The sequence below is a fragment of the Podarcis melisellensis genome (genome assembly GCF_964234715.1).
Source record: "Podarcis melisellensis genome assembly, chromosome: 2".
Lineage (NCBI taxonomy): Eukaryota > Metazoa > Chordata > Lepidosauria > Squamata > Lacertidae > Podarcis > Podarcis melisellensis.
Genome location: NC_138529.1, coordinates 100,273,398 through 100,297,977, shown reverse-complemented (window position 1 = coordinate 100,297,977; position 24,580 = coordinate 100,273,398). Strand labels below are relative to the sequence as shown.

General features: G+C 42.6%; 1 protein-coding gene across 4 annotated transcripts in view; it reads left to right on the top strand.

The window, feature by feature from the left end:
- PTPRG (protein tyrosine phosphatase receptor type G) overlaps positions 1-24,580 on the top strand; it is a 521,921-nt gene that overhangs the window by 365,034 nt on the left and 132,307 nt on the right. For all 4 annotated transcript variants that reach the window (XM_081901339.1, XM_081901337.1, XM_081901336.1 and 1 more), the window contains exon 6: positions 21,544-21,610. In XM_081901339.1, coding sequence (XP_081757465.1) covers positions 21,544-21,610 — 67 coding nt within the window. The remainder of the gene's footprint in view (positions 1-21,543; positions 21,611-24,580) is intronic.

Sequence of the window (24,580 nt, the reverse complement as noted above, 5' to 3'; positions counted from 1 at the left end):
TACCTTCCAAGTGTCCGTATTTTCCAGGGACAGTCCCAGAATTACGAAAACCATCCCTGGAATGTCCCGTCGACCTCAGGGAGGAGTAGGGGGAGCCGGTGCTTGTCCTGAGCAGCAGTGACGGCAAGGGAGCACCCCGCTTTTCTTTCTGTAAATCTACCAAATAATAAAATGAAATTGGGATTGAGGAGTGAGGGGGGTGCTGTGTCCTGTTGGTGCAGCTGTGCTGGCACTCCCCCTTCTTCTGATAGGAAATGCTATCAGAAGCATGGGGTGGATGACAAAAAATGGGGGGGTCAAGGAGGGTTGGTGGGCGGGGGGGGAGTGAGATACGTCCCTGTTTCCATCTGAGGAACGTTGAAGGGTATGCACTTTCATCACCAGAATTAACGTTCTGATCTGAAAGCTAACTTTGTTTAAAACTGATGCTGTTTCATTAGAAAAATAAAGATGAAATCTTGGAGCAAAGCCATGGCTTAAAAAAGGAGGGATGTCCTGAGGCACAAAGATTAGAAGACAGCGGCTGGGACTTTGTAGGGGAATTTTTTTATTTTTCATTTTTTTTACTTTATTCTCTCTCTCCCTGCTAGTTCATTGTCGTTTGCCCTTTAGAAAACGGCTTTGTTCTCCTGTGCAGTCTATCTCATTCTTGGGGTGGGGAGGGAATCGTTATTTTCTGTAATCAAGGCCATCGTTTTTTTGCCTTTTGTTGGAAGTACAAGATCATGCTGTGTGCTCACTGGTAGCTCTTGCCCTGCTTTACCCACACCAAGCCAGAGCAAGCCAAAGGGCAGGAGCATTAGGAGATGAAACCCAATTCCTTCAAATGCAAACCACCAGCACCTCCTCGGTGGCTTAGCTTGCATATGACATTCACCTTTGGCGTGGCTATACAAGAATGAGACTGAGTAAGCCATAGACTTGTGTGCCCTCGCCGACTCCTCCTTCTCCAGAACAAAACAATGCATGCAAACGAAGGAGATGTGTAATCATTTATTTCATTGCCTTGGTTGCTCTAGCTGAGATTCCTGCATTGCAGGGGGTTGGACTAGATTACCCTTGGGGTCCCTTCTATGATTCTACTCAGAGTGCCAGATTTGGAGTACTAGGTATTTGGGTTTTGCTTTTTGTTTCTGGTGTAAGAGGCCAAAGAACCCTGCTGAAAATCAAGTTATTTTTGAAAGCCTTATACTGTACTGAAGTGACTATGCAAGAGTCCCCTAAGATGGCAAAGCAGGTAGAAACCAAGAGTGTATATTTATTAAATGGCAAACTATTGCTAACCATGTTAGTGGACAAGCCATGATCTTGTCCACTATCAGTTTATATCAGTTGTTTAAACCAACCAGAGTTTAAACCACCAGTCTCACCTAAGTCCTCTACTGTTTAAATACAGTGGTACCTCAGGTTAAGTACTTAATTCGTTCTGGAGGTCCGTTCTTAACCTGAAACTGTTCTTAACCTGAAGCACCACTTTAGCTAATGGGGCCTCCTGCTGTGCGACCGGAGCATGATTTCTATTCTCATCCTGAAGCAAAGTTCTTAACCCGAGGTACTATTTCTGGGTTAGCGGAGTCTGTAACCTGAAGCGTATGTAACCCGAGGTACCACTGTAAAGGCTAAACCACAGAGTTTATGGCATGGGTAGGCAAATTAAGGCCCAGGGGCCCAATCCGGCCCAATCGCCTTCTAAATCTGCAGACGGTCTGGGAATTAGCATATTTTTACATGAGTAGAATCTGTCCTTTTATTTGAAATGCATCTCTGGGTTATTTTGGGGGCATAGGAATTCGTTCATCCCCCCCCCAAAAAAAAATATAGTCCGGTCCCCCACAAGGTCTGAAGGACAGTGGACCGGCCCCCTGCTGAAAAAGTTTGCTGACCCCTGGTTTATGTGTTACAGGCACCGTAGCTGTAGACATAGCAACAATTCTGGGGCAGAACTGTGGAGCTTCCATACATCAATATAACGAGTCGAGAGACCATTGGCCCATCTAGCTTAGTACAGTCTCCACTGACTGGCAGTGGCTCCCTGGGGTTTCAGACAAGGGTTTGATCCAGCCCAACCTCATGATGTTGGGGACTGGACCTAGGACCTCCTGCATGGACGGCTGAGCTGCAGCCTGGTCCCTTATGGTGATGCGTCATAGTGGTGAGAAAAGATGACTAGATCCTCACAGGCCACTGCAGTTCTTCCCACTAGATGCTATCATGCACTTCAGCAACAGCTCATGAAATCAGGGTGTTTACTAAATTTAAGCTAAAGAAATAACGTTACAACTCTCACAGACCTAAAAGTTGCCCAGTTTCTGCTGGTATTGCTTCTAATAAACAATGCAAGCAACAGACAGAATTGCTTGGATAGCATACCAAAACATCTAAAATCATATCCTGGACAGCAGGGTATGCATTTTTAATGCCTATAAAGCACCATTCTAAGATTGTGTTTTAGAGTTTTTCACGTCTGATTCTTAAGGAATAAAAGATGTATAGAAAATACATTATTTATGAATTAACCAAAGTTATCCCTTAGGCAAAGAGTACTTTCACCAACTGCATTTTAGCAGGGCATGAAAATCAGCTGCAGCTGATACATTTCCCCCGCAAGCTATAATTTATTGACATCCTGTAGGAGCGTGACCTCATATGTGATATCTATCAATCAATCAATCAATCATCTATCTAGTTATCTAGCTATTTCACAATTAAATATTTCAATCTAAAATTTCTACTTTTTTAGAGACCTGATGCCCCCTTTTGGCATAATCTAGAGGACTGCACTGATAAGACTGCTGATAGTCATTTCTTACGGTGGCCAAGTCTTTTTCAAAAACAGAGAACTGGACTTAATTTTAAACAACAACAACAACAACACCATTTATTGATTGATTGATTGATTGATTGATTGATTGATTGCATACAGCTAGATGCCCCACCTTTTTCTCCAAGGAGCTCAAGGTGGTGTAGATGGTTCTTTCCCATCTCATTTAATCCCCACAACGAATTCGTCAGATAGGTTAGGCTGAAAGGCAGCGACTGGCCCAAGGTCACCCAGTGAGTTTCATGGCTGAGTGGGGATTCGAACCCTGGTCTCCTAGGTCCTAGTCCAGTACTCTAACCACTATACCACACTGGCTCTAAGAACTGTACTTAATTGATGGTTGGGAAGCACCCAGAGTTAAAGAACTGCCCAGATGTATCTTAACCATTGTTTCTGTTCCTCTTCCCCCTTTCTTTCTTGCAGCTTTGTGCACCACCAAAATGTGAAATCTGTGTTGTGTTGTGGTGACATGGCCTTAGTCCATAAGTTTGAAAAAGTTAAAGAATAACTTGAGGTTTTTTAAACAAAAATATCCACAATTGCTTTATTAAACTTAGAAACAAACCTGTTAAAAACTTTAAGTGCTAAATGTTTCTGTTTACTTACAATCTGCTTTATATTCAGCTGTCCTGTTCCGGCTGTTAAAACATGTTGCCTGATTATTTGGGCCAGGGTGAGAGGTATTTTGCATTAATTTGTGATGTGTGAGAGCAATTGTTCCTCAGTAAATAAGCCATCACTTGTACAAACAAGTGTACATGTATCTTGATAAGATTGGGCGTCACTGCTGGTTTATTTACATATCTGAAGTGTATGCTCCCCCCCCCATCATAGACAATCAAGGGTTAGTGGAAAACATGGTAGGGGAAGGGATGTGACAGGGATGGGGAACAGATATTATTGGACTTAAGCCCTCATCATCACTCGTCACCCTGGCCAGTGGTAAGGGATGGTGGATATGGAAGTTCAACTGTATTAGGACCACAGCTTTCTCATCTCCAGGATATAAGCTGAAAGCCTGACAGGAAAACTAGACTTTGAGTACTGCCTATATAACCAAGTTCTCATCTTTGAAATCCTCAGTATGAAAAGGCCTCAAAACGCATCACCTGCAAGGCAGATGGTAAATTCGTAATGAAACCTGGCAGCCACCAGCAGGGTTCTCCTGTGACATGCTACTTTCCATCCTTTGGACTCATTGTACATGGGGAGAGGTCCTCTACTGCAATAGGGCTTCAAATTACAGTGGATGAGGGAAGATTTCAGGATAGCTTGTAGCTGGTAACTACCCCCCTCCGAAAACACCCACTCCGCTGCAATTGTTATGTGCTGCAGGGTGCCCACAACAGTGTCCCTAGTTTTCAAGTGTGCTCACTAGCCTCGGTTGTTAGTGGGTCGAATCATGTTGTTTCATGAAAAGGAAAGAAATCAGCCAAAGTTTAGAAGATACCTAAAAGATCGTTGCAAGAAAACTATATTTAGCACACCACAAATGGTTTAGCAAAGTGTTGATTAGAATGCAACAGTGAATTCAGTGTATGCTTTGTCAGATGCGCGCGCACACACACATGTATGTATGTATGTATGTATGTATCTCACCAGCATGGTGTAAACCTGTTCTTAAGTGTTTTTAACCACAAATGAAGTTCCACCTTGCCACTTAAGAAGAGTCCACCATGATACTTGAAAGCTATCCAAGCATCTACCATACACTTGTAATGAAACATGTAGTCTTAATAATGTAATATGCTGTTACTGTAAAGTTAACATTTTGTATTGGTGGTTGCTAAATCGCTGACATTTCTGCATCTATCCTCTTTCTCTCTCATACCCTTGATCACAGTTCTGTGTCTAGGCTAGTCTTGTTATCTATGCACTTCCTGTACATCTAGACCAAATTAAACATTAGGTTAGCGGTTATTTATTTAATTTTACCTTCTCTTTAGTACTGAGCTTCTGCCAATTTATTGCCCGTGATCTGGCTAAGCAAACAATTGCCTTCTGCTGCTCCACATTTCTACAAAAATTTAGCACAGCTCAAATAATGTTTTCATTTTAAATAATACTCCATCACCACACTAAAAGGTTGGGTTTAGGCAGGCCTAACCCCAAACTGGTTTAGACAGAATGTGATCAACATTGTGGCTCGTTTTGTAATCCTCCCAAAAGAGTCTGCTGCCTGGCCAGGATTCGTTTTATGGGTAAAAAGACTTGTCAGGCTCAGCTGTAAAACTGCTTACCCTCCAGTCACGTTCTTATGTAGTGCCCAATCCAAATTCATTTTATGTCTGATCAGGCAATAGAAAAAAGAATTACGTTGACTATCTTCCAAGAATCTTGGAGATGATACATCGCAGTCGTATAGGTAGCTGGAAATTTGGATACAACCTGGAGCTCACGCTATATTTATTTCCTTGAATCTATGCATATTTCTTACTATATGTGACCAGTTCTTGCTTGTTTCATGCAGGCGATGTGGTAAGGGAGCCCAGACGGTGAGAAGGAGGGTGGAAGTGGGTTAAGTGGTGTGGGGGAGCGAAGCTGTAAGGCTCAAAAGAAAACACTTCTTCATGCAATGTATAGGTAAGCTATGAAATGCATTCTCACAAGAGGCTGTAGAATCCATCAACCTAAGTGGCTTTAAATTGAGGATTAGTCTATCAATAGCCACAAACCATGTTGGCTATGCTCTGAATACCAGTGGCTGGCAACTGCAGGAGGGAAGAGTGCTCTTGTGCTGAGGTCCTGCTTGCATGCTTCTTAAAGGCACCTAGCTGGCAGCAGGTTGCCGCCCTTGTTCCAGCACACTCTCCTTGTCTGCGCCCTGCCTTGCCAGAGTGGTACATGCCCTGGTTATCTCCTGCTTGGACTACTGCAACATGCTTTGCATAGGGCTGCCCTTGAGGGTGACTCAGAATCTACCAACTAATCCAGAATGTGGCAGCTAGACTGGTGACTGAGAGTAGCTCCTGGGACCATATAACACCAGTCCCGAAAGACCTACATTGGTTCCCAGTACATTTCTGAGCACAATTCAAAGTGTTGGTGCTGACCTTTAAAGCCCTAAACGGCCTTGGCCCAGTATACCTGAAGGAGCGTCTCCACCCTGGTTGTTCAGCCCAGACACTGAGGTCCAGCTCCAAGGGCCTTTGGCGGTTCCCTCACTGTGAGAAGTGAGGTTACAGGAAACCAGGCAGAGGGCCTTCTTGGTAGTGGCAGCCACCCTGTGGAATGCCCTCCCAAGGAGATAAATAACTATACAACGTTTAGAAGACATCTAAGTGTAGTCCTGTATAGGGAAGTTTTTAATGTGGTGGGGAACGGGTGCTTCACTTTCTTGGCTCTGGTCCCAGCCACTGTTTGCATGTGGCCCCCAAGAGATTACTGTCAACGAAATATGGTCCTCATCAGAAGAAAGCCCCATCCCTGTTCTTGGCCAATAGCCTTGTACCTTTTTACCAAGGGCATCAAGTTGTCTACCTAGCAGCATGTAAGGCAATTGTCCTGTGGCCCCCTTGAAAATAGCAGCATCACTCTACCCCCCTTGCCAACTCAAACTTCACTGCTTTTAGAAATCTAATGATTTATTTGGCTTCCTTGTGTTTATCTTTTTTAATGCACGCAGTTAGCATTACTGCAAAGCTTAAGTATCTGTAAGGATCAAGGAATTAATCTCTTAATCCCTTCGTGATGCAAAGATCCCAAAAAGCAATATAAAGTGGGGAGGGGGGCTTAGGCTGTGGTTGTTAATGTGCTATAAATTTAAGATGAACTCCCTTCAGAATAGCTCCACTCTTGCCTAAACATTATGCAGATATGTTTGGTTCTGTTCTAAACCAGTTCCCCTGCCCCTGATCACCTGCATTTTTCTTCTTGGTTTTGAATCCAAGATCATTATTGAAACATTGTTCTGGAAGGGGATGTTGCTTTCAGGGCCCCAGAGAACAGCAGTTGGGGAATATATAATAGCTAACTTTGCAAGCTTCGAGCCGGCAACTTCCTGAGAAATTTTCTGACTCCTGACAACTCGGTTGCTGCTAACAGGTGTGGAGAGAGAGACTGTAGTAAGAATGGCATGGAGTACCATAAATACCGGTGTTTTACAGTAGTTTGCTAAATACCATGGCCCTCTTAAGAGTGACTTGGATTGAATTAAGTGGTTCTCAAACAGATCAACTCATTCTGAAATGGAGATGTGCTTTAGATAAATGAGTGTCATGACTGCTTGCATGCTTCTTTGTGTTGTTTTAGAAAACAAGCTGGTTTCCTGCACTTTTCATTCACTCATCTTTAAATGCCCTTTGCTGGGACAATTATTTCCCTATTTGCTTTTAAATACAAAATGCAGAACTCACTGGAAATGCCTGTGAGAAAGATGGAACAAATTGTTAGGTAACTTAAAGCAAGAACACTTGAACAGCTTGACCTGTGGGCCTTTCCTTTGTATGTAACATTGCGCCAGCAGAGGACAAGTATTTTCAATACACAGGAGAGACAACAACCATACATTTGCACTGCAGTAGGATGTGAAGATCTTGTAAAGCAGCTGTGGTGAATTTGTAGAGGATGCCATCTGAATTGATATATAAAAATGGAACCCTCTGGATTATATTTTTTCTGAATTCTTTTTGAGTGTTTTGTGAGGGGCATTCCAATGTACACTGGCTTTTGCATCGCAAGTAGATTAAAGTGCTTTGTTGCCCTAGCTCATCCATTTTTGAAAAAAAACAATTTAGCAATTTGGAAAGTAATGGGGAAGTGCATTGAAAAGTATGGGAAGAATGACTGACTGATGGAAAGCTCTGTTAACAAATCAGAAAGAATAATGCTCATTGTTGTATAATAGCCCCATAAGAGTGTGTGTGTTGGGATTTGGATTTATATTTTAAGGACCAATAGAGAGCATCTTGCTTGAAGTCCTCCAAATACTGGGAATCAGCACTGAAAATACATTGGACGGCTCTATGAGACCTTTGTATCCATTCCAGCCACATTTAACAGGTCATTTTGCCTAAACGTTGAACAGATTCTTTAGCCTAAAAGTTAACTGAGGGGGATGCCTCACATTTTGTTTTGCCTGGCCAGGAGGTGTGTCACTATTTAGGACTTTTAAATAATTCAGATTCCCTCTTGGAAGCAGCAGGCTGTCTTTTTCATCCCTCTCTGAAGACGACTTCTACCCCACCCTCCAAAGAATCTCAATGAAGCAGTGGTGGGCTCCTAATTGGGCACATCAGGCTATTTCCCCCAAGCCATGCCCACCTGCCCTAAACATGACATCATATCTGGCATCCAGTTTGGGGCAGGTAAAGCTGTGGCACCTGGTTCCTTTGCTTGTGTGGTTTGACTTTAGACCCCCACAAGGAAAGGAAATGGAATTTGTAGGCAGCCCCAGTCAGCTAACGTTGCCCTTTGCCTTGTGAGCTTGCCTTGCCTTCTCCACCCTCAACTTTCCCATGTTGAGTGGGAAGTTCTTAAAGGAACTTGGTAAGTGCATGTGACTGAACACACTTGCAAGTCTTCCTACAACTGGAAACCCTGTTCAATTGGGTTCCCTGCTTGTGGATACATTGTAAGTGCATTTAACACAATCACAAACACCCTCAGACGTTCCTGCTTGATGTGGGAAAGTGTGTGGCGGGGTTTAGAACTAGCGTATGTCTCCTACATGTCCACATGTAATCTTTGGACAAGCGGGTTTTTGGGGTTTTTCTAATGCAGCTGTAACAGGCTATCAGAATACCAATTTTATCAGCAGCATTCACCCAACAAGTCTATTTCATTTTATGATATGGAGGCCACAATCTGCTCTCCCCCCGCCCCCCGCTGCACACACTTTATATATCACAGAAATGTACCTGCTGTGCTCTGCAAATTGTTGTTCTTATTACGCGGTTTTTCGAGTTGCAAAAATATGCTCCTTTTCCAAGGTGTAGATGCAAGAGCCCATTTTCAGCCTTAACATCAAACTTTGCCTTTTCAAATGTTCAGACAAAGAACTGCAATTTGTCCCCACCCCCCGCTCCCCTGAAACGTTTTCCTTTCCCTTCCTCATTTCAAGCGAAATAGTTCTTCTCATACTTGGTCTTTCTCTTCGTTAAATTAGACAGGTTGCGGTGACACTGAAGCACGGATCCATGTGACTCCACCCCCACCCCACCCCTCCAAGTATTGAGAGCTCCATGTATCGCTGATGGCAGTTTTTATAAAATAGGCTTCATCCTGATAAAATGTTACCCCCTGGTGTGCAATTTTTCCAGCTGAACTGCTGGTGGTATTGAGAGATGTTGCACACTGCTGCTTAAATAAGTAGACTGCATGCTGTAAGGAGGGGGAGGGAGCCATATTATTTTCTCGAAGGAAAGCAAGCAAGCACAGAAAACCAGAATTGCTCTGAATAAACTTTCAGCTTCCCATCCCCTCCCCCTCCCCTCTGTGCTTAGCTGCAAGGAACACGTTCTATCAGTCAAATCTTCCTGGGATTGATCATTCCACCACTGTGGTGTTTCATTGCCCCTATTCAAACTATCATAAGCTATGAAGTCATGAAGCAGCACCAAGTGCTCCTAACTTCACCCACTCATCCCATCACATGCTGGCAGCAGGGCTGACAACAAAAGTCGGCTTGACTGGGCATTTGTTGAGGGCCCACACCCTAGCAGGGCACCCACTGGCAAGCTCAGCCCCAAGCACTGGTGGTGGTGAGAAGGAAGAGCAGGAGATGCTACTGCCTGATTGCTGTTTGGTTCTCCACCTAGCATACAAGCCAGCAGTAGCAACAACGATGAGACAAACAAGGAAAAGTAGGTGCAGCTGGTGATTATGGCAGTGAGGAGCTAGGTTCCTTGAGGCGGTAGCGGCATAGAGTGTGAGTCTTGAAGCTGGCAATACACGCCGGTAGAAAAAGGCTTGCAAAGCAGGTGTTCCAGAATGGCCTCTGGACTTTTCAGCAGTCTCCGTGTTTGTAGCTGGAGTCAATCCTCCCAGACCAGGTGCGAAAAGGCCTGCAGTAGAGTTAAGATCACCTACAGGTTTGGGTTTGAACGCAACTCTGAACGATAGTTAATCAAAAGCAGAAGGAAGTGTTGGTGCCCTGAGGCTCGCCCATGTAAATTTTTTGGGTAGAAAAAGGTTAGGTTTAAAAGAAAAAAAGAAAAAAAGAATAACTCAAACATATGAACCCCCACCTAAACTCAGGACAGCAGAAGCTGTACCATCTGATGCTCCAATTGTGCATTTTGGCTCTGAGTCTGGGAAGAGGGAGTGACCACCTGCCACAGTGGAATGTTCTTCTGATGATATTCCATGAGAAGCTGTGAAGTGCCGTGATTCATTCCACACATGCTTGAGGGCTGTCAGAGAACTTGATGTGCGTAAGGCCTCTCTAAATTATATTAAATGAGCTCAGTGGCTTTTAAAACCATTTTAGCATAACCTGCAAAATAATTGCAACCTTCTCTTTGGCATTGCTAGTTAATATCTCACGTTAAATACTTTTCCTAATGCTGTGATGGTGAATTAAGTTAATACATCACAGCAAAAGCTCTCACTCAGGATGATGTATTATTTGAAGTGGAATTAGCTGGAAGGATCGATGCATACCCATTATTCTATTTAACATAATCATTGGAAGACCCATTAGGTTTTTCTCCTACCTTTGCAAACACAGAAGAACAGTCCATAAAACAGGGAGGACATTTGAATGAAAATTCCTGTGAAACTATGGGAGCCTGGGACTTCTCAACCTTTCCCTCTCTCATCCTTGATTGTATTCTTTGCTGAGAGCAGGATTGTTAATACCTAAATGTTGAAGAAGCACATTTGATGCCTTGCGGCATTCACTTTTGAGGCACACAACCTGAAACATGTTACTATGGGACTGAGTTAACTCACCTCAATATATTGGTGTTTTGTATTGTTTGAAAGCCAAGGTCATGGCAGTATTTGCTGAAAACAGATTGTGGTTCAAAGTCCAGTGGTGCCTCTCCCTTCCCTCCCCTCCTTTTCTTCTCCATCTTTCTTCAAAACAAGCCATAACCATTTAGTTGTTTCAGCCATTGCTTTGGCCTCAGGAAATGCTAGGGAGAAAACTTGCTGGTTCTCTATCTGTCATGGTTACATGTCATTGGAACTGAGTTTCCATATTCAGGTTTAGAAGTAGTCAAGAGTAGGTGATAGAACTGTTAACTAGAAAGTGCCCTTTTAAAAAAATATTCTCGATAGCTGTATAAGAGAAATAATATTCTCTGTAATTTTGTAAACGAATATTGACTTGTGGCAAGAGGTTTTTTGTTTTGTCTTTTAAAGAGGGTCTCTGGTAAGAAGAGGCATTAAATCTCAGCAGCGTACTTTTAATTGGCCATTTCCCTCCAGGGTAAGGGTGGTTAAAAGGGGTTATAGAAGAGTTTGGGTTTGATATCCCGCTTTATCACTATCCTAAGGAGTCTCAAAGCGGCTAACAATCTCCTTTCCCTTCCTCCCCCATAACAAAACAAAAAAAAATCCTTCCAGTAGCACCTTAAAGACCAACTAAGTTAGTTCTTGGTATGAGCTTTCGTGTGCATGCACACTTCTTCAGATACACACTATCTGTAACTCCCCCATAACAAACACTCTGTGAGGTGAGTGAGGCTGAGAGACTTCAGAGAAGTGTGACTGGCCCAAGGTCACCCAGCAGCTGCATGTGGAGGAGCGGAGACGCGAACCCGGTTCCCCAGGTTACGAGATTACCGCTCTTAACCACTACACCACACTGGCTCTCTTTTATATAATTTATTGCTGTATGTTTCATTGGTGTTTTACATTTATAGCCTTCCTTTGCCTCCTAAAGGCACCTTTCATGATCCCCTCCCCTTTTTATATTCACAATGACCCTTTGAGGTAAATAGGTAAAAGGGTAAATGACCCCTGGATGGTTAAGTCCAGTCAAAGGCGACTATAGGGTGCAGCGCTCATATTGCTTTCAGGCTGACAACTTTCCGGGTCATGTGGCCAGCATGACTAAACCGCTTCTGGTTTACTTCACACCGTGAAGGAAGCCAGAGCTGATGGGAATGACATTTACCTTCCTGCTGCAGCTGTACCTATTTATCTCCTTGCACTGGTGTGCTTTCGAACTGCTAGGTTGGCAGGAGCTGGGACAGAGCAACGGGAGCTCACCCTGTCGCACGGATTCGGACTGCCGACTTTCTGATCAGCAAGCCCAAGAGGCTCAGTGGTTTAGACCACAGCGCTACCCGTGTCCCACCCTGAGACAGAGACAGGGAGAGAGTGTCTGCAATGCAGTATTCTCCAGCATGCTTTGCTCAGTACAAGAGAATATGGAACAGTAATGTATTTTGCATGAAAGCAATACAAAGTAGAAGTTGATATGCTCCTTGCACTCCAGTCAGCTCCATAGCACAACCTTCCCCAACCAGGTGCCTTCCAGAAGTTCTGAACTACGTGGCCACCTGTCATGGATGCTTTAGTTGAGATTCCTGCATTGCAGTGGGTTGGACTCTACAGTTCTAAAATTCTATGATAACTCCCTGCAGCCCCAGGCAGCACATCCATGCCGGCTGAGGTGGGTGGGAGCTGTAGTCTAAGACATGTGGCAGGCACTATGGTTGGGGAACTTTGCTACAGCAGAAGCTCTTAAATTGTGGTTCACGAGTTCCGTTCAGGTGACTCATGAGAAGGTTGCAGAGCAATCAAGAATATGTGTACATGGACCTGCCCTTGAGACCATTTTGATCAGGGCTGGGTTATCAGGCTAACAATTTTCATAATTGTGTGCTGGCTTCGGTGATTATGTCATTGTGGAAGGGCAGTGGTGGGAGTTGTTTTTTATTTTAAAAATATTCTTATTTAATCCCAAAGCACATCCGTTGCATTGGTAAGGCAGAAAGGTTATTAAAATATGAGTCATGTATGTGCTTTGAATTGTAGAGCAACAATAAAAAAGTTTGTTAAGTGGTTTGCCAAGACCTCCAGTAATTTTCAAGTGTTCCATGGGAAAAATAGTTTGAGAACTGCTGCTGTATAATGGTACTGGAGAAAAAGTCCTGCTTTGCCATTACCTACCCCCCGGTAATATACGGCTCCTATTTTGTCGTGTTTTTCCTTAGAGCAGAGGTGTTTTCGGTTTTTTCCCCCCCATTTACAATAAGATAGCTTAATCAAAGAAATACATTATCAAATATTTATAATACTTGATAATTTTATATTTGATAATTATAATACTTGATAAAATCAAGAGTTTAAGAACAAGGATACGTATTAAATGATGTAATCTGGGTAGGCTTGCTGAAACAAAACACTTTTTTAACAGGCATCAAAAACAGTACAGTGAAGGTGCCTCCTGATACTAATCGTTATGAGTGTGAGTTGCCATTCTGCAGACCTCACGTTTTTTGCAGGGTTAACATTGTACCAACACAAAATGGCCATAATTAAAAGCCAGAGGCCTGATTTAAAAGGAATGATTCTCCCCCACACACACACCTTTGATCACCTTTTATTTTTACTCCCATTCAAATACAGACAATACCAGGGCTTAGAAGGAAAGAGGTTATATAGGATTTGGGATTTGTAAACCTTTGACATCACAAGAGGTTGGTATCCAAGACTCGTCCACACTTCTGCTTGTCCTGAGCTTAGAAAGCACGAGTCTGAGTAGTTTTCTGTTTGTCCCATGTTTTCTAAGCACATGTCTCAGCAGCATGTCTTGCCCTTGTCCTGTTGCTTTCCCCTGGAAAACTCGCTCTTTAGTGCTAAATTGGAGCAAATTTCAATCTGCAGACGGGTGTATTATCGACAAGTGGTATAATAGGGTGTGGTGCTGGCTTTGACTGGTGAACTTGCGCAACGCTGTGGAGTGATGCATGGAGAAACAAAAAAAAAAGATATTTTCAAAGTTGATTGGTTCTTTTCTTTTCTTTTCTTTTCAACTGTTGACTGGACGAATCTAGACCCCCTGTAGCTCATGTATCTTTTTGGCTTGGTTATTTAACTTAACATGCTGCTATTACTTTCCACCTCTCACACATCATGACACACTCTCTCTCTCTCTCTCTCTCTCTCTCTCTCTCTCTCTCTCTCTATATATATATATATATATATGACATGACTGTTTTTGCCTGGTTCCTACAGATGATGTAATGATGGCACCAGGCAAGCCTCCCTGGGGAGAGCATTCCATAAGCAGGGAGCCACCACATTCTCACGTTGCATGTATGGTGCACATGTATAGTGTAAAACGCACACGAACTCTCTCAGGCTGCAGTCCTAACCTCCATTTATCTGGGAGTGAACCCCATTGGATTCAGTAGAACTAACTTCTGAGTGCACATGGCTAGGACTGCAATGTAAGGCACTATGTGGCACACATCCCGCCATTTCTGTGAAACCTCCAATGAGGTTAATTCTGATCTGCTGATAACATGTTTACACAGGGCAGCTAGTTTTCTAGGATATCTATATCCCCAAACAACAAACTTTGCTTTTTAAATAGATGCAGGTTTGTCTGTTGGAGAATGAATGAATACAGCAAGGGGAGAAGGACCTTCAGTACAATGTGGTTGGGGAAGAGGTCCTTAGGCAGCGATAAGAGTCTTTATGCAAGAAGGATATTGAAAGCATATATGTACCTTGTTTTCACTGGGGAAACAATGAAGCGTATGGAATGCCAGTGGTTTTGACCTGAATTAGCCGTGTGAAAAGCACTTGTAAAGTACTTTAATACTGAAGTTAATGTTGGAGTAAATTACTTCTGTTAGACTGTGTGTGTAAATGTGCTCCCTTTTACAACCATCCTGTTTGCTGTAGATAAGTTGACCTTTATTAAGCCTTAACCACTCTTATTCATATAAACTGTAGAGAGGTAATTCAATTATGTGTTGGTAGATATGGAAGAAGAACTGGCAAGTTATATTTTGAGCTGTTAATATATTACAAGTGGAGTTTGATATGGCAGTCCTCTGGATGGGGTCGATAATGTTTAAGAATGAGGGCCACACAGTCTTACAGAACTTCTCCCCAGAGAGGTTCATCAGACATCTGCCCTTACGACCTTTCTGGGGGCACAGAGCATAGTCCTCTTCTTTCCCCTCTCAAGTTTTTTAGGTACAGCTTTCTTTTTTCTCTGCTTCTTTTTTGATAGTGCATTGGTTTATTTTGCTTGTATTTACATTTTCTTTTATTTTTTGTATTCATATAAACCGTCTTGGGAATATGATTGAAAGTAAAAAAATACTTTTATTCAGAGGTGGGGAACTTTTCTTTCAGCCCAAGGGCTGTGTTCCCTCATGGGCAACATTCCAGGACACACATGAGAGTGGCTTTTGCCAGGTCAGAGGAAGGAAAAATGGACATCGGTTTCTTTTACCTTTGTACAGTAAGCGGCCTTCCAGCAGAGATTTCACACATACACGGATCTCTCCATCCACACAAGCAAAAGGCAATTCAAGGATACATTCTAGTCTGGGAAAAGCTTTTGAGAAGGGCACAGAGCAGGGCTGGTGGGGGATGTGGCCTGAGGTGGATCGTGGCCTTAGGCAGAGTCCTGATCACTGGAGAAAAAGAAAGGCCTGGAAGGTCCGCCATGCACACTGTGAATCAATCAATCAATACCTATAAATCAATTGTAGCTCAGCTCCTGCCGTGCTGGATAATCTAAGAGTCTAGTACAGGTATTGCTGTACTACAAGTACCACAATCCCTGGCCATAGGTCGTGTTGCTGGGACTGATGGGAGATGTAGTTCAGCAACATCTGGAGGGCCCAATGTTCCCCACGTCTGGTCTTCTATATGAGGAGGGTATCTATCCTGTGGGGTACTGAAAAATTGAGGCTAGCATCAAAGGGGTGACTATTTTGGCTCGAAGACTTTGCATCCAATTTGTTCATGCATTAATTGAATCTCCATGTTCCATAGCTCACTGTCTCATGTCATAATCCTCTCTGTGAATCTGGAACAGAAATCCTATGTGGCCAAAGGTCTAGAGTCTTCATTGTGAATGTAACTCTTAAGATGTGGCTTCACATCCCTGTTGTGCTATAATATTCCTAGATGGCCAGCTGGGCAAGTTGTGACTTCTTCTCAGTCCCATCTATTGTGACTCTAAATCACAGAGCTAAACTCCTTGGAGGAAAGGTGAAGTGCAGGCTTAAATGAACAAGCAAATAAATACATTGGGTATGTTTTAAATTGTTTTCCACAGGAAAATATCAAGTAAGCCCAGGGTTCTCGAAGGATAGTCACTGAGTATTAGTGCTACGATACTGCAGAAGCAGCTGGCTTCATCCAATTCCTAGCATGCCAGTTGTCTTGGCTGTTATACTTAGCAGATGGGTAAGACTTGAAAGATTGAAGATTATTGGTTTCCACGTCAAGGGCCAAATGTTGCATAGGGAGTAAATTATAATTCACTTCTGAGAAGAAAGGCTTAAGTAAAAGCATTACAGAATTGTAGCCATTCATTTTCTGGTGCAGAATGCACGCCATTTCATATTTCGATAGACTAGGTGACAGCGAATTACTTGCCTCTTTTGAAATGCTTTGTAATGCAGTACCGGAGCCCATTTAATGAGATTGAAAGCAATTGCTTCAGATTAATGGCTCTGAAAGCAGCCAGAATCTTTTGGGTTGGAATGGGAGAGAAGTATGTATCTCATGTTCAACCAGTGAAGAACCTGGTTTTTCATACCCTCTCGCTATGCTTTTTTTCAGCTGGAACTCAGTTCCGGCACCTCTCAGGTAGGCGCTATTGCCATTATAAGAGAACAAGGGAGGTGTTTGTGGTGAGTTCCGGCACCTCTTTTTCTAGAAAAATAGCACTACTGTGAACCAAGCAGTTCCCACAACTATGGGGAACTGGGAGGAGGAGACTGGATGTAGTTCCTAAATCCTGTTGTTGTTTAGTCGTTTAGTCGTGTCCGACTCTTCGTGACCCCATGGACCAGAGCACACCAGGCACTCCTGTCTTCCACTGCCTCCTGCAGTTTGGTCAAACTCAACTAAAGCCTACACTCAACTAGTTCCCAGTGTAATTAGAATGCAGGTGCAGCTCCAAAAACGGCAGTCTCTTTCAGCCTTAAGAGTCAAGGGACCACAGTAGCCCCTGCTGTGTGTTCTGCTCCTTATGATTCCAGTGGAATTAGGGGAAGGGCTACAGCTGAGGGGCACAGCATCTGCTTTGCATGCAGAAGGTCCCAAGTTCAATCCTCAACATTTTCAGGTAGGGATGATAGAGACTTCCTCTGTGAACTCCTGGAGAGTCAATGCCAGTCGGTGTAGATAGTACTGAACTAGATGGAACAATGGTCTGATTCTGTATAAGGCAGCTTCCTATGTTGGTGTGAGGTGGATAGCGGGACCATGTTCACTGGCCCTGCTCACCTCCATTGCGTCCCCCTCCATTGTGTCCCTCTTGCCACATTGTAATTCACTGAGTGAATTTCTATTGTTTCCCAATAAACACAACATAAAACACTAATAACTTCTGAAGCAGAGAGCCTGCTCTATGCATGGAGGCTCCCTGTGTGACGTGGGACCTTGAGCCCTAGTGACCAGTGTGGCAACAGGGCCCCTCACTCTTGAGGACTGCAATGGGCCTTTTGCCGTTAATGGCATCCAGAATGCCAGTGTGCTAGCACTACCCTTGAAGGCTCTTGTTGCAGTTTTGGAGTTCCTTTTCCTACATCATCTGGAAGGCTGTAACATTTCTCCATTTCCTTGCAGAGCATTTCACCAACAAAAAGGCTGGGTGAGGAGTCATCTCTTCCTGAGTCCTTCTCCTTGTCTCTCTTAAATCGCCCAGTTTCCAAGACTGCTACTGGCTTTACTCCAAAGCAAGAGATCTGGGTGTGTTTTTTTAGGCCCATGCATCCTCAGTAACTCGCAGCTGACTCCTTCTCTTCCAGCTGGCATGGGAAGAAACTCAAGATCTGTTTTGCAGCTCTTAAGATTGCTTCCCTTTCCAAAACCGAGTTATTGAAAGAAGCAGCTCACATGTAACTCTTCTTTCTCCCCCTCCATTCTCAAAAAGACAGAACATGCTCTTTTGAATGTTATGTTACTTGGTAGAACACCGTGTTTTGGTAGACCAGAGTCACTGGTGCTTCCTGCCAGAACCAGGACATTCATTTGTACCTCCTTTACAGTGGTAAGGAGCATACAGGGACAGGTGTTCTCCATTCTGGCGCTCAGTGTTGGCATATGAGCACCAAGCCCACTAATTGATGGCTTTTCATCACCAGGAAAAACCCTGACCTTTCCATGAAGCTTTCCTGTGCTTGCTTTGAATGGCTGTGTTGTTTTTAAACTATGGCATGTTTAACACTCGAGCGAAAAAGGCCTGTGATTCTAATCCCAGTGGGGCAGCCACTGAATTGGAGCTATCCTTCCTGCCCCGTGATTGCGGCGCCTCAAATGAAACCCAAGTGTGCTGTGTCCTGCGATCCATGTCAAATGCACATTGCAATAATCTTACCCTACCTTTTGAGTTCCCCAAAGCATCTCTCCCAAATTATGCGTCGTGACCTCCGTTGCAATGGATTATAATGTGGCCAGTTAAGCTCATAATAAGGTACGGCAGTTGTGAGTTGTAAATTGTGTGCTGTTTGTAGTCAGCACATTAAACGCTAGCCGCTCACTCTGCCTACGACAGTGTGTTCATTGGGGAACAGAAATAGCACAGGGGAAGTGATAAACAAAGAGATTTTACTGGTTTGATTTACCTTTGCACCATTTACCCTAAGGTGAGAAAGTCCTATTAGCATTGGAAATAGCACAATAGTACACTGAAACTGCAAGGCTGTGTTTATTTTTCCCCACTGTACTGAGCGTGGTAGTTCCTTACTTGTCTCCATCAAGGAGGATTACAGGCACTGTTCAATTCTAAATGATACATGCAATGTTCTGCCCAGTCTTTCCTGAGAATCTTTTTCTTTTCTTTTCGAATGCTAAAAGCTGTGCTCTTGTGGATGGCTAGATGGTTGGTTGCAGTTCCACCTTTGAGCAGATTTGCTGAGCAAGGAGTAACGCTCAGGGTATGAATGATCTTTTTATGTGCGATGGCTACTGCATATGTCAAATGTGCAGTTGGCTCCTTGTAGTGATGAGTGAATATGAAACAAGTAATGGATCAAGAAGAAAAAAAGCTTTGTGTTATAATAGTTTTTTAATGTATTCTTTATTGAACCGGGGGGGGGGGGAGGGATCCCAGCTGCCTTCTCCACACAAGCTCTCTCAGAACTGGAGATGGATGGACCAGTCTGTTTTCCACATGTGTTTATTCATAAGTCTGTTCTGCATTAATTTTCAAAACTTTTAAAAAAGTGAGTACAGTACAATAATTAGTATTTAAAGTTGCAGCCTTAAATTTGTATTTTATCATGAAATGCATAATTAAATACCTATGGTATTGTTATTATATTTATTTATAGCCCACCTTTTCTTCAAGCTGGGACTCAAGGCAGCTTACAGATACAAATACAAACCACAGATAAAATACAGAAAAACTAAAAACTTATAGCAGATCATCATTAAAAAGTAATTAAACCCAGATAGAATTTAAACAATATAAAAATAAATCGAAAACAAAAGCAACAAATGCATCACAGCACCACTTTAGCTAATGGGGCCTCCTGCTGCCGCCACGCTGCCAGAACGTGATTTCTGTTCTCATCCTGAAGCAAAGTTCTTAACCCGAGGTAATATTTCTGGGTTAGCGGAGTCTGTAACCTGAAGCGTATGTAACCTGAGGTACCACTGTATTATGCACATCAAAATTTATGGAACCAGGGTTTAACCATTGCCTCACCCACAATTGTCCATTATTTGGCTCTCCTTCAAGGCACATCAGTTTTGTATGTTTCCAGGACCACTGAGTCAGACCTTTGGCTCATCTAGCTCATTGTTGATCATACCAATTGGCAGCAGCTCTCTGTGGTTTCAGGCAGGGAGTCTCTCCTGGAGATGCCAGGGATTGAACCTGGGACCTTCTGCATGCAAAGCAGATGTTCTACCGCTGAGCTACAGCCCCCCTCTTAACCTAGATCTGGATTCCCTTGGGGAGGGGAACAACGTCAAGAGGGTACAAGTTATTGTGAGAAAGCAAAAGGGTGGATCATGGGTTCAAAACTCCTGCTCCTGAAGGCGCTTAGTTGCAGACACGTTTTTGCACTATTTATTAGACCCACTGTGACTAATGCATTCTGTGGAAGGTCAGTTCAGGCTCCTCTGAACCCTTTCTGAAAGTAAAGCGAGTACAATTATTTCGATTTATCCAGTTTGCATTATCATAATTGTGTTAATTTTTATCCGGCTTGCATCAGTTTGTCATAATTGTGTTAATTTTTAATTAACCCACCAGCAGCCCTGAGTGCCTTCCCATAGTGTGTACATACAAGAAGCACCCCCCCCCCAGGAATCTCCTGTGGAATGCTAATGAGTCCGGAGAAGGAGGAGAGGAAAACGGGGTTTCTAAGTAAAATCCATCTTTTCCCCATTGTGAGCACAATGTATCCACAAATCCCTTCGTGTTCACGAGCAATCCCCACAATTGAAATGAATGAGAATTCCTGTTTGTATGGGAACTTGCTTGGGGGTCATCCTATAGATTGGAGTTTGGCCTAAGGCACCTTTTCAGTTTTGACCATTAACGCATATATCCAAATCATTGGATTTCTTGAAAGATGCTCGTGCTAACGGGCATTTTTCACATGTACCTCCTGGGGGCATTTGGCAAACATTGTAGTTGAAATGTGAAATAAGATGGTCTTATAGTTTGGATGCAAAGGTGTAGGAACCTTTTCTGTGAGGTTTACAACACCATCGCCGCTGGCCACGGACTGGTCGTTGACATTTGCAAGTGCAGAGCGATATATGTAAACCCTCTGCTACAAAAAAACATAAGTAGAAATTAATTGTCTCTGAAGTTGCCATGTTGCAGATGATTCTTAGACCTTTTCCAGGCATTCATCTGCCCCAGTCAGATTATCCCCTCCACCCTACAGGGCCAGCAGACACCACCTGCCCTCTGGGAAGGAAGATGAAAATGAGGGAGGGAGGCAAAGACAACATCAGGGCCTGCCCTAGTTGAATTGTCCTTCTCTAACTTTACAAGGCTAGCTTGACTCTTTATGGCATTTATTTGTTTTAGTGATTTAACCTTGTAAACAGCCTTGGGCACCTGGGCACAAAGGTGGCATATAAATGACATAATAAATGCCTTTTTAAAATCTGCAGAAGATGAAGTAAATAAAAGCTTTCCATTCTATCAAGGACTGGTCCACCTCACTTGCAATTTAGAAGAACTTCGTTGTCTTCAGTTGACCTCCATGTTTTATGCCTTTAAGTCTCTTGCCTGGAAAAAAAGTGGCTGCTCTTTGATCACTTGATATTTCTATATTTATCTAAGACATTTTTATCTGTGGCAGTGAAAGAAGCAAGTGTAGAGCTATCAACTATTCGTTCCTCCCACCCCCCTTCCCAGGTTATGATGATATTTTTAATGTGTTAATGCCTTCTGAAGACTTTCTTGTGATTTAGTCTCTGTCACCTATTTTATTATATTATAAATCTTAAGTGCTCATTGTTTGGTGAAGACCTGTTTTAAATATAAAGACTAAGCAGCTTCCTAGATAGCATCTTTCCTCTCCTTTAGAAGATTAAATTGAGACTCTTCTTCTGCCTGATGCCAGAATAGATTTAACCAATCATGTATTATTTACATGTAGGTCAATCAGAGGGACAATCCTGCACTGGAGCCTATTATCCACGGGTTGAAGGGTGTCGTACATCATGGTAAGTAGCTGCTTAAATTTACCTTTTGCTGGGAAGAGTAGAAGGCCTGGAATATTGCCCTTAATGGAATGGGTCACCCTTTCAAAGGACATGTTGAGGTGTATATTTTTCATCCCCTGATGTTTAAGGGCACTGAAGCTATTATTTGGTTTGTATGAAGCCCAAAGTCATTTGTTACCTGGAAATAGGTTTGGACTGACATCCTTTTCTAAAAAAGTGTCTTTTTTTAGTTGGAACTTTGGAATATGTTTATCATAAATCGTTCTTTAAAAGCAAGCCAGTCAATAGATAGGTGTGTTACTACTTTGGTTGTTGTTTTATTCTTGCACCTAATTTTCTCTTTGCTTGGAAATTCATTCCCCCTCTAAAAGTTTTCTGTTTGTTTATAAATTGTTTGTCTTTCAAATTTAGGGAGATGATAATGAAACAAAATTAACTATCTGTGAAAATTAATTAAAGTTTGCAGCAAGAGAACGTCTTCTATCACTGACATAAATGTGATCGTTCAGCTATTCTGATGCACATAAACCTATTATCCTTGAATTTATAACGGGGTAGTGAAATAAATAAATCTTAAATTTTTGAAGAAGTTTTTATTGAGAATTTTTTCCGAAGCCTTATCACCAGTAATGCACCATTAGCAATTACAGAGAAGCGGTCTAATTTCAAAAGCAGCCATGTCAGATTTTTAATGTAATGATTTGTAAAAGTTTTAATAATCTCATTATAATTCACAAGGCATCTGCAGAAACAGAGTTAGGTACCCTAATAAATCTCTGTTCAGTCTATAAAACATCTTCACACCTTTTTCTAGGGGATTGTCTTTAGACATTAGCTAGAGCTGTGGAGCTTAACAAACATTTTTTTTCTCTTGACTGGAAACCTAAAACCAGTTGACAGTGTTAGATTAAAACAAATAGGATTCTGGATTAATTGCTCTGCTTTCAGAGTCATTTAATGTTGCAGCTGTGAATGCCAATAAATCTAGAGAAAGTGAAAAATAGGGGTTAAACAATAACACACCACGAAGTCCTTCATTTAAGGAATTTTCCATACGCTTGTTGCCATTTATAAATTGTAGTCTTCAGCTGTGAAGTAAAAACTACACACTGAGATGAAAACCATGTTGTTTTCTGCAGAAATAGATGTTATTATCTAGTTCCCACTGGGCAACAGAAGACTCTGGCGCACCAAAAAAAAGAAAGAACGAACGAACGAAAGAGTGAATTGGGCTATTGTGGTGATTACGTAATTTGACACTGCAGTCAAACCTAGCATTTAAGTGACCTGCAATATTTTGTAGTCTTTCATCCTACCCACTCTGTATTTCAAGGTCTCAACCCCCTCAAAGATGATTGAAACTATCCCATTCCATTTCCATCTGCTGCTGGAATACCTGCTGGCGCCTAATCATACTTGTATCTTGCAGGTATACTTCATCCCCTCAAAAATAGAATATTGTCTGGTACATAGCGATATCATTCCCTGGCATGCCTTTCCCTCCCCACATAATAATGATTTTTCAGTCCTGCACACCGCACAATCTAGGTGGGCAAGAGATGTATATTTTGCTTCCTTCTCAACAGGGGTTCACATTTCAAGTGGGGGAAATGAGCAGGTGTGTTGGGGGAAACCTGCCTCTTCATAAGAATCTGAAAATGAGAAAGAATGAAATTCTCAATTTCGTCCACCATAACAGGGGTGTTGAAGGCTTTTGGGAGGGTAGAGGTATAAACAGGGCAGGATGCATCCTTGTTTGCTAACGCAAAAAATCTTTGTTCCTTCACTTGGGTGATGGTGGAGCTCTGTGATACGGTGATCAGCTGTTGCTCAAACAAGTTCTATAATAAATGGATAAGCTTGCAGCTAAGGTGTTGGTTCGTTAGCTCAAAGCAGCATGGGAAATTCAGCTCCCCTTGCTGTGCCGATCTCTTGCTTCTTGGCCTTACTTCTCACCTTAGTTGGCAGGTTACCATTTTGTGGTGACAGTAGAAACCACAGCTGTCAAAAACTCCCTTCCCCAAACATCTTCAACTTTAAAGAACCTGTGACCCTCCAGTTGCTACATCTACCATCTTCCCTACCATTGAGCATTTTGACTGGTGCTGATGGGAGTTGGACTCTGAACTACATTTGGTGGGCCACAGGTTTCCCAAGTCTGGAATAAACAGCCTCATCCATGTGCTGTTTATATAGCATGCCTTTAATCAGAACATGCATGAAACCCTTGTCGGTATCAGCAGATGGTGAAAATCTTGCAGCCATCTCCTCATGTCAAAGTTTTCTCACTTTCCCATGTCCTTCCAGTGCTTAGCAAAGATGTGTAATGTCAGAAACAACATTCTGCAGGAGTATAAACTATCTAGGCTGGAGATATCGTCAGGGATTTGAATTACAGGCTAATTTGATGGAACATAAATAATTGTGCCCTTCACACTGTCACCAGCTTAGTAATGATGATAGAGAAATGTCAACATAAAAAATCAATGCAGAATTTGCTGCTGTTGGTTATTTTCTTTTTTTCTTTTTTCTTCGTCCCCAAGAATTAGTTTCCTAGAACCCTAATGTTGCAGAAAGTTTTCTTTTACCAGAAGTACTATAGAAAATACTATTGAAGAAAAATACACTGTATGCTAAACATCCTAGCAGTGTTGTGATAAAGAGGAACGCTTGCAAGGTTTCTTCCATGTTTTCCTGCCCTCAGGCAGGTACTGCAGGTACTTCCAGTTCTAAGCAATTTATCCCCATAAAACAAAAGGGGGGAGGGGGGAGAGAAGCAGCTTCTGATTTCAGACTTCTTTACATCTGAATGGCCTTCCTTCTTCAACACTGTCTTATCAGCTTCTCTGTGTTCTGCTTCTGCACTGTACACCTACTGTTTGTACACTGATAATCGCTGTGGTGCATGCCATAAAACAAAAGTAATCAGACTCCAGATGTTGTTGGACTACAACTCCTAGCATCCCTGAC